Here is a 10845-nt window from a genome sequence, read left to right as displayed (position 1 = left end):
GCTAAATTACAGGCACATACTCCACCTCATAGAGCTGCAAGAACCACTTTTTCCATATTTCACAGCAGTATGGAATTAAGATAGTTTATTAAGCAAGCTGTTACTTCAAATGAACCATGTAAGAAATCTTTGTCCTTTCTGGTGGACGAGCTGTTCACCAGAACATGCATTAAATACTTTTCACTGCTTCACTGTCCCTACTATTTGCCTTCAACAGTTACTAAGTTCTCATCTTCCTATTCCACAGAGATTCCTTTCTGTAGAGAGCTGAGGACTTGGCACATGCAGGACCAACTCACCAGCTTGACAGGAAGCAGGCAACAGTGGAGCTTCTTCTTAACCTGGTGCACAGCAGAGACTGAGCCTTACCAGCATGTGCTGGGTCTCACACTACTGCTTTTAGAGCCTCAGCAAATGCTGGCTGTGCATGAGGAGCCCTCCATGGTTTACAGCCTCACCACCTGGAGCTAACTCAAGCTTCCTCCACAGCTTAAGCACTCCTTTCCAGAGCACCAGTCTACAGGCACATTTACCTCCTGTTCCTTTGGAGTGTGCAGTACCAGGACATCTGGCACACATGTTACAGCACTCGCCACCAAAGCCCTGCCTCAGCAGTCACTCATATTGAGGAGCACTCCACCAGTTTGTTTTTTCATCTCTGCTATGTGGTACTTCACTGTATGTAATAAGAACAGAAAAAACTCCAGTTTCCTTCACCTTCAAGCACACACCATACCAACTACTTCAAGACCATGGCCTGCTCTGTTACACCACAAATATTACTTCATGCCTGCCTTCAAGGATCAAAATTAATTTGTTACTACTACTTCAGCAACAGGGCTGTGCAGTGACAACTCATATTTGATATATGCATGCAATCAGCCCCTTTAGTTAAAGGATGGTCTAAGTCTTCATAGTCTTCATACTAACTGTTCACCTGAACAGTTAATATGAAATAAGTGCCACATGCTGTCATTCAGGCCCTATGTCAATCATTTGCCTGAGCCAGTACTGTAATCTCTTGCCCAAGGTAATGCTTCCAACGCTTGTGCATCAGTGTGATATGGAGACCTCACATAAGAAATGCAGGAAGGGGTAGGGATGACTGAAGACAGTCAATTCAGGCAGGCACAGCAACACCTATCTCCTCTTTCATTTATCTTTTCAACCTTTATGAAAGCTCTGCAGCCTGTAATACAACAAATTACAAAAGGCATTTTTCTCTTCCAACTGTTTTAAAATCAAGTAACTAGACCAGATATTACTAAAAATAAGTCTCCTGTAGACAGTTATAGAAGATTCTTCTTTTGAGTTTTATTTGTTTATAGTAACAGTAGCACATATTTTCACTTAGGTTTTTTAGTGCAACAAGGAACTCCATTAGGCTTCAGCAAGGTGACCTATGTTTCTATATGCAATGGAACAGATTTAAGTGCCTCCCTTTGTTGCACAACAGTTTAAAGCTTCAGAACTCTAAGTAAATACCTTTCACAGAATTAAACAAGCAGACACTTTGCTTGATTATGAAATGCATTTGTTGGATGAGTGAAGTGCTTTCTGCAGTAGAACAATTCATTTGTAAGCCACAGGCACTACTACAAGAGTGGTATCAGAGTAGAACTGGTGACATTTTAGTAGTCTGTGCAAGAATTCCCTCTACTTCTTGCAAGTTGCATATCTTGAAGATACATTCTCCCAGTTGATCACATTCCAGATGGCTTTCAAATAATCGGGTCGAACATTTTTATATTGAAGATAATAAGCATGTTCCCATACATCAATGCCTAGCAAAGGAATTAGACCTGTGAAAAAAAGAGAATAAATTTTGTAAATGTATGAAAACACACTTTACATGTAAAGTTTTATATTGCATCTTCAAGTTGTACCCAGTTTCTGAGCCTTAATCTGCAGGAAGACAAAGAGCTCTGCAGCACACTGGTCTTTACTGCAATATTGTACAAAACTGTGCTCACTCACACACTGCATAAATTCAAAGAGCTGATTTGGGTAAACACATCTATAAATATTCTGAAACTGCCTTGAAGACATAACCAAAACCAGATAACGTCATTTTTGAAAGGTTTCTATCTTTTGCACACTTATGCAAGCACTTTCATAAAAAATTAAATTATAAAGGTTTCTTGCTATTCCAGCTTGCCTCCAACACTTTAATTACAGGCTATTTGTTAAGTGCCTAATTACTTCCTTGCTTTTGTGCTAAAAGACCCTTGTCACTGATTTTTTTATGGTAAATTTTCCCAGGAGGGAGGGTGAAATTCGCCCCCATTATAATCTATGTCCCTATACTAAATCTATAATTTCTTTTCACCCTACAGATAGGCAATACACAGACTGCTGACAATACATTAAATTCCTTGCCATTTTCTAGGAATTCTGCAGAACGTGTTTTAAAGGTATCTGCAAAATGCTTTGGACAAATTGTCACTGCAAGCAGATTCTCACTGATCATGACCTCTTCCCTCTGTGAAGGGTGTCCAGCCTGCCATTACCCTTTCCATGTCTCTCTATGGAAATAAGAATATCTTGGAAGAGATCATTGCCGGTACTGTGCTGATTGTCCAGCTGTAACGCTTAACTACACCACAGACTAATTTGGTTGACACTCATTACTCTCATAAATATAAAAGAAGCAAATTATAAGGCTCCATTTTAAACACAGTCTAGATAGGAACAAGAGTTATTATGTTCATCTTCCCTCTCCTGTTGTCTGGCCCCCACTGACAGTGCTGTGAATAGCTCCTCTGCCAGAGGAAAAAAAATCTGAAGGCAAGAGGCTTAATGTTGCTCGATACGTGCAAGTTACTCCAGTTACTCATAAATCCAAGGAAGCTGAAGCTAAAATATTCACCAAGCAAAAATCACTTTCACAACATGGCCCATCTATTTTCATTTGGACTAGAAGGACACTTAATCCTTCTGCTGTTCAAAGTTTTTAAGTCCTGCTTTACAAATGCTCCTCTAAAAACTGAGTTTTCACTTCTGCTAGAAGAGACATTTGATTTTTCAGATCTATTTATCCATCAATTTCTTCTGAACATTGTCCACAAACCAGTTTTCAGACATCATACACTTGCCTATCAAATCTACAGAAGCAGAGGGGAAGGAAAGAAACCTGACCTGTTGTTCCTTGCAAAGGATCTTGATTTGCACAAGCTGCTATCTGTAGGCGTCCCTGCTCCTTGTTATAGCCAAGCCAGCCCCAGCCTGATCCTTGGACACCAACTGATACAGCTGTCAGCTTCTCCTTGAAGTTTGCAAAAGAACCAAAGTCACGCTTGATGGCTTCCATCAATTCTCCTTTAACAGAAAAAAAGCACAGAAAGATCACAGGTGTATAACCTCAATCAAAACCTCCCAAGTGTATCACAACAGCTTTTGTGAGATCTGTACTGAAGAGCCTTTACCTTTAATTGCAGGTCACTTTAGGTAATCAGTACTGTATCGTCCCCAAGGGGATTCCTTCCTTGAGGCTGCAAGTGCTAAACTATCCCTATCCAAACTGGAGCACAACTCCAGCCACTAAGCTGGGTGGGTCTGCAGCACATTGCTTCCCTTTCTGTGAACCGAGTACACACGGCAATTTAATTAGCACGGCTTTGTACAATCTTTTCTCTTATGAAGGTGGAAAGGGTATATACAGCAGCAGCCAGGTATTTCGCAGTGTATACATAATCAACTCCAGAAATTAAAAGTACTTTGTAAATTACTAGTTTTTTATACTTTTGGCTTACACCCAAACCACCCTGAATACCTCAGAATTTTGGTAACTGTCACACAGAAAAGTGAATTAACTCTGAAAATAAAGATCCTTTAGACTCATTCAAAGAGAGTAAAGTTCATCAATTCTATCTACCTGTCAATTAAAACTGATGCAATAAATCACTGTAACATGCACTAACCTTTAGGTTCCCCTCCTCCATTAGGAGAAAGGTTTGTCCAGAAGATGGTGTGATTGATGTGACCTCCACCATTGAACTTCAGTGCAGGCTGAAGTGACACCTGAGTTGTAACATCACCTAAGGATACAGAAAATAAAAATACATAAATAAAAACATTATCATCACCACAAGAGGCAGTAGGTTTCTACTAGGCCTCCACTGATATCCAAAATCTTTCTACAAGCATATAACTTATCAATGGAAAACATAAGGTTTGTACTGTTATCCGTGTTTTAGACAGTCACAAACAAACTCTATTAAAGATTTATTATCTTTGACCTTTTTTATACTGCAGTAAGTAATCTGCAATATTGCAACTATCAGGCAGCCCATTCTACACACGTAAGACCTACTGCCACTCTACAGCAGAACAAAGCAACAAACACAGCCAGAACTCTTTGAGGACCCAGCACTTGTAAATTTGTCAGTATCATCACTACAAGGCAAGAATATTACTCACCCATCAGCTCACTGATTTGCAAACTAAGCATTTTTAAACTTCTTAAAACAATTTACAGGACAAACAGCTTGTGCTTGAGAAAAGTCAGTAAGTACAGTGAGCACATACACAAAATGTTCTTCTCCTTCCTGTCTTTTGTTTCATTTGGAGGGAGGTACTCACAGAACAGTGATTGAAATAATTTTACTACACATGACAGAATCCTGCATCTGAAACCAAGATCAAACAGTACTTCCACAAGATGCTGTACTCCTTGAAGAATTCACTGGTGCCTTGTGTCTCTGAACAGTGTTGCACCACTTCAATACAAGTCTTTTTGTTACTATTTTGGCTTTTAAAAACACTGAAGCATTTCAAACATTTTTAAAGCTTTTTCCACCACTCCAAACATTCTTTAGTAAGGAATCAGTGGGGGGGCCTGTTTTCTCCTATTTCAGGACTGAGCGGTAGAAATTTTCTGAGTCACCTCAACAAAGCAGACATAAAGACAATCCCCAAAGCAGTAGTGCATCTGTTACCAAGGTTTTAATTCAGGATTCTGTGTTCTCAGCATTTCCTCACAACCTTCACAGAGGAGTACAGCACTGAAACAAAGCATCCAATGCCTTGTATGTAAAAACATAATTTGCTGGATTTAGGTATCAGGTTAAGAAGTATCTCATGGCCACTCAGATGGCACCTTTGGGACATTTGCCCTGAATTTTGCATGCCTTAATGACACTTTCAAGTTCATCCAGAGCATACAACATATAGCAAGCCAGAACTCAAAAAGTAACCTAGAAAGCCTTTAATGTGTTTATAACTCTTTATTCCACCATTCCTTAGAAGGACCCATCCCTCAGGACCCCTAGAAACCAGAGATGGCATTTCACCATTGTCCTTAAGCAGTATTTGTGCTGCTGACCTTTGCACTGGGGGAAAAAAAAAAAAAAAGGCAATTGAAAAGGGGTAACTTGTCCTTAAGCTACAGCAAAAGCATATTGGAATTTATTTGTATAGAATCCATGGACAATTCAGTAAACCAAGACAAGGAGCTTAAAGGTGCTAAAGAGAGTAGTCAGCTCAGTTTCTCAGCTTAAGTCATTTGTTTCCTGCAATCACAGGTCGCATGATGATCAAAGAAGAGCAGGGAAAACTATGCAGGAACAAGTATATATGGCAGGAACAAGTTTTCAATGAAAATGAGATTCAAGTTAATATCCTTCAATTAGCAAACCTGACACATTTTGATGGGCCAGTAGTCAGTTATGTTGAAACAAAGTCCTGTGCTGTCACAGAAATGTAAATTCATTTTCAAATGAACAGACAACGTAAGCCAACAGGATGGCTTTGAGTTTTCTATGCAAATACAGATAAATGAAGAACATGTTAAAGATAATCTGAAGAGAATACTTTACTTTCTATTGCTGAACAAGAGACAGTGACAAGGTGCAGCTGTCCAGAAAAGTAACTAGATAGTGACCAGATGTGCTATGTAACCCAATACTGATACACAGCCCAGCAAGATTTTTGACTGTGCTCAGTTTTAGTATGAAAAAAGAACAATAGTGACAGAATGAGGTGGCAGTTCAGACTTTGCCCCAGTCTTAGAATTTTTTCTAATGAAGGTCAAAATACTGCACATGGTATACTGAAATACCAATTAGGAAAAAACAAACTAACAAACCACACAATCAAAAATATCCCAAGTAATTATTTGTCTGCTTTGGTGTGCATGACTAAAACCAGTAAGCCATCCATTTGGAAAATAATCTCTACAGAATCCTTAAGGAAAAATTAATCTCTAAGTAAAAAACACTTCAACACAAGTGATGAGATACTAACAAAAGCTGTAATTCCTAAAAAAAAACTCAAAGGATCCACAACACTGCAGGTGCTTCTGATAACCAGAAATTCTGCCTCCACTAGTGGCTGAAGCTTTTGTAATTTAACAGCATCACGAACAGCAGCAGCACACACACTGTCTTCTCACACTTCAGGCTCCCTCCCCAGCTGTGTTTGCACTAATTACATCTCCAGAACACACCTTTCCTGGATCTGCTACTGGCGGGGCAAGGCAGCAGTCAGTCTTGATCACCTGATTCTTAATCGAATCTCATTAGTTCATTAATTCAGACGGCACAAGTTATTTTTAGGCTCACTTAGGTACCTGAAAAGCCCCATTTTCTATTCAAATACACTGACAATTAATTATCAAGGGATACATGGCTCAGGTTTACTCAGATACCAGCAATTCTCACTTTCACCCAAGTCCAAGCAGTTAAATTCCACTGTGAAGCCATCTGGCAAGCAGACAGAAGTGAGTCTATACAGGAATCATTTCTTTGAGATAAACTGGTACCTTTTAAGAACACCATCACAAAAGCAAAAAATCCAGAAAATATTCCACTTTCTTAAAAAGACATACATGTTATTTTTACTTTTATCAGTCCAACTGAAAGCCTCAAAGTTTGGAAAAAACACATCTCATGTTTCAGCATAGCTCTGCTACACCTGCAAAATTTTTCCAAAAGGCAGTGTATCTCAAATTTTGGGATCATAACAAAAAACTCCATGATGGTTTCCTGCATATTTTAGCACCTCACATGGGCTTGTCACCCACACAACTCCTTAATTTGGACCCAGTGCTATAACTGACACCCAAATTCAGGTCCCTGCACTGTGTGTTGTATACATTAACTGAATGTTTCTCTTACCTCCACTTGTAGGCAACTGAGATTATTTACCAAGACTGAGCAGAGCATCTGATGTGAAAACTATCAAAGCACGCAAATTTCGCTTTATCTAACTGTGCTACCAACCTTTTACTGCAAGTACTTGTTCAGCAAAATGACTGCAATTTCCTACTGACTCAGTCTTTGTTCGCTTCAAGTCACTAATGGAGTATGGACTAAACCCACAACAATCAATAAATCTTCTAGTTTTACAGAGCTACAGAGAACAGAATTCATGCTTTTTACTTACATTTGATTTCAAATTATCAGCACCACTGAAGCTACAATAAAAAATTTCCCCCTAACAATACTGCAATGACATAATCCAAAGCTTTTAAAATAATATCTCACTTCTTTTTTTATTTTGTTCTTCTGTATCATCTATGCCAATTAGCTTCCATCTCACCTGTTGACTGTGGAGATACAAACCTTTTGCCACTGCCTCTTTGTACTTCTCCTCGACAACGTTGAGGTTGTTCACGTAGGTGGCATGATGCTTGCTGTGGTGCAGCTGCATGATCTCTGCATTAATATGAGGTTCCAGAGCAGCATAGTCATATGGCAAATCAGGAAGAGTGTGCTTTTGCCTAGAAACCAAGCACCCCAAGGGTGCTACCAATTTAGCACTGCTTCTAGAAAAGAAACAAAAAAAAAAAAAAGAGGGAAGCAGTCTTATTCAGTAAAACTTGGGCTTTACCAGTGAAATATACTGCATACACTGCTGTTCTGATCAGATGCTTTAAATACCTGGGGTGATATTTCATATCATATTTCAATTTCTCAAGAGTTTAAAGCAAGCATACTTTGCAGCTTAACTGCAAAGATGAATTCGCACAAAGGTCACACATACAGGGCTTTGCACTGTGAAGCTGCTGCTTCTCAAACCGAGCCTCCAGGCCACTGCAGAGACTCATGTATCCTCCCAAGCATGCACGTGAGGGAAAAGCAGGGAGAGCAATGAAAAGCCAGTAGTAACCTGATGACATTCAGAGGTTCACCTAATCTTTATTGATTAAAAATAGCAGCAAAGATGTCGCCTAAGCGTCCTTCCCTCGCTATCCACAAGGTCCGTGCACTGGGAAGTAAAGACACTAAAAAACCTGCAGTCACTGGGTTCCCAGGACGGAATCTCTCTCTTTTCTACAGCTATTTGTCACTTCCCTTTCATGCATTCAACCATTCAACTGCTATTTTTCAAGCAGTAAGGCCTGAAGCAAAATTCAATTTAAAGCAATATTTACACAGACCTGTTTCCCTGTCCCCACAGGGGGTACCGGGAAACCACACGGGGCGTCACAGCCGCGATGCCCGGCACAGACACCGCTCAGGCTGTGTTACCCTTCCCCATTTTAACACCTCGCACTTGTCATGCGACACAAGGGCCGCGACGAGAGGAGAATGGCCGGCCCGGCAGGACGGTCAGCTCTGAGGCCCGGCGCCGGATCGCTGGTGACCTTGACATAGGCCAGGGACACACCGCCAGCGAAGCCCCCGGGACCCTGAAGAGCGGCCGAGTGCGACGACCCCGGCCACCAAAAACAAGAGGGTCTGGCAGCACCGTGCCAGGCCAGCAGAGCTCCTCGGCGGACGGCGCGGGCAGACCCTGAGAGTGCTCAAGGACCACCGGTAGCAGCCCCCGCCCGGGCCGGCGCCGACCCTGCGGGGCAGCCGGCAGCAGCGCGACCTCCCTGCGCCCGAAATGGCCGGGGGCAGACACCGAGGGGCGAGAAGACGACCCTCCCGCCGCCTCCTCCCCCGCTCCCCCCGTCCCGTCCCCGGCTCGGCGGGGAAGGCAAGGAAGGTGCGGCCGCCGTCTCCCGGCGCGGGGCTCTGCCCAGCCCCGCGCTTTCCGCGGCGCGGCGCGGCTCTCACCTGCTGGCGGCGGCGAAGCGGCACAACATGGCGGCGTCTGCAGCCGGGTGCGACTCTCACGGCGCAGCCGCGGCCTGCCCGCCCTCCGCGCCAGCCGCGGGGGCCGAGCCGCAGGTGACACACCCCGCGGGCACCCCCGTCCTCCGAATTCGGGAAAATACCGCTTCTTGGCAATGGGTGTAGCTCGTCCTTATGAACAGAGCCGCTCTAGAATCGTTATCGTAAAACGCAGGCCCGCCGTAATTCCAGCCGAGGCGAGGCTGCCTCAGCGCCCCTACGAAACAGATAAAATCCGACAGGATCGAGCAGCATCGGCTTTGAAAAGCTGCCGCGCAATGACATGGTACTGGCAGCTAGTGACGGCACCGGCAGTACTAACGCTACCGTTTCAGCTTTTTTGTCTACGACTTGCTTTTGCTGGTTCATTTATGTTCTTTTACCCATTTTTTGGGCATCTTGTTTTCCCCAACACGTGCTTTCCTGCATGGAGCAATTCAGCGGCCTCTGGCGCTCATGAAAATCCTTTACCCAATTTAATGCAAATGAGTCCGAAGACCCATTAAAAAACTGGCTCTCCAGCGAGGTCAGGGAGAAGCAGCTCATCCCTCAGAGGTAGGAGGCACTCTGCAGGCAAGACAAACATTAGGTAAAATTTAAACGGTATGGAATTAATCTCTGCTACCACAAAACCTTTGATCATCACAGTCTTTCTAAAAAAATACATATAGCCTTAAGTTCTTCTAGCACCCACATTTACCAGTCTATAAAAATTCAATTTACAAAAAGTCAGTGGGGGCTAAGCCTGAACAATTTTGTTGAGAATAAATAACCTCATTTTGCCAGTTGTGAAGAAATCCACCTGTGAAGACCCATAAAGGGAATCACAGCCCCTGGAAGACACAGTGCTTCCGTCCCTCACTTCTAGAGGCATCCTAGAAAAGGACAGTAATTTAGTTCCTCTGATGAGCCAGTGATGCTCTTGCAGTAATCTGAGCAGCGAAAATAGCTGCTTTAGCAGCAGCTAAGATATAAGGCAAATTGTCCAAAATCAGCGAGTTGTTTCTTCATCCCTGACTACTGAAAATACATTCAGCAAGATATATAGGTTGTATCTAATTTTAAAGAGGAATATACTGTATTTATGGGATGAATAAAATGTCATTTTTTGCTAAAAAGAACCAACTACATTCAGGATTATTAAGTGTCATAATACAGGCACCAACAGCCTGGCAAAACCATGACTATTACAGCCTTTTAGTAATTAGCATTTGCATATGCAGTATTACACTGCAGTTCACTAATGCTTGTAGCAAGTGTTCCATGAAAGCAAGTCAATTGTGTAATTATTCTATTGATTTTATTATTAACTGGCACAGTTGCTGGGTTGCTTTTATTTTGGAAGGAAAAAAAAAAAAAATCACAAAAAGCACCCCAGCCTACTTATTTAGAAGATGCCTTCTAAGCAGAGGATGACAAGGGGAATGGCTGGACACCATTTTTTTTTCCAAAAAGTATAATTTGTATTTCTGATTTATTTTTTTTTTACTATTTAAAAATAGCATACCTTGTGAAAATAAAAACCTAATGTAAAAATAATTTTAAAGTCATGAATGTAATACCAGACTTAGTAAAAATTCATCACCACCTAAGAGCTATGCTTTTTTAAAATGACTACAGATTTCCTCACAAGGCTTTTTACCATCTGATCACATAAAGCCAGATTACTATATTGCGTTATCAGCATTTGAAGCTTCTTTAAAAATATTGTAATTTACCATTTACAGGATCCAGGATGTACACATATACACATGCTACATAAGCAAGCAGTATGATGTTAAGA

The 10845-nt window shown here is 41.7% G+C and overlaps 1 protein-coding gene across 1 annotated transcript; it reads right to left on the bottom strand.

Annotated features, from left to right (window-relative positions):
* Positions 1–1289: 1289 nt before the first annotated feature.
* Positions 1290–9163, bottom strand: SOD2 (superoxide dismutase 2). Its single transcript, XM_038133045.1, has 5 exons — positions 9006–9163; positions 7563–7765; positions 3921–4037; positions 3139–3318; positions 1290–1802 (listed from the first exon to the last, which is right to left on the bottom strand). Exons 1-5 carry the CDS (start codon positions 9032–9034, stop codon positions 1657–1659), a joined length of 675 nt encoding a protein of 224 aa, XP_037988973.1. The 5' UTR covers positions 9035–9163; the 3' UTR covers positions 1290–1656.
* Positions 9164–10845: the final 1682 nt, after the last annotated feature.

This window comes from Motacilla alba, chromosome 3 (assembly GCF_015832195.1).
Source record: "Motacilla alba alba isolate MOTALB_02 chromosome 3, Motacilla_alba_V1.0_pri, whole genome shotgun sequence".
Classification (NCBI taxonomy): Eukaryota; Metazoa; Chordata; class Aves; order Passeriformes; family Motacillidae; genus Motacilla; species Motacilla alba.
The sequence above is the reverse complement of the archived record's forward strand: the minus strand, read 5'-3'. Positions and strand labels throughout refer to the sequence as shown.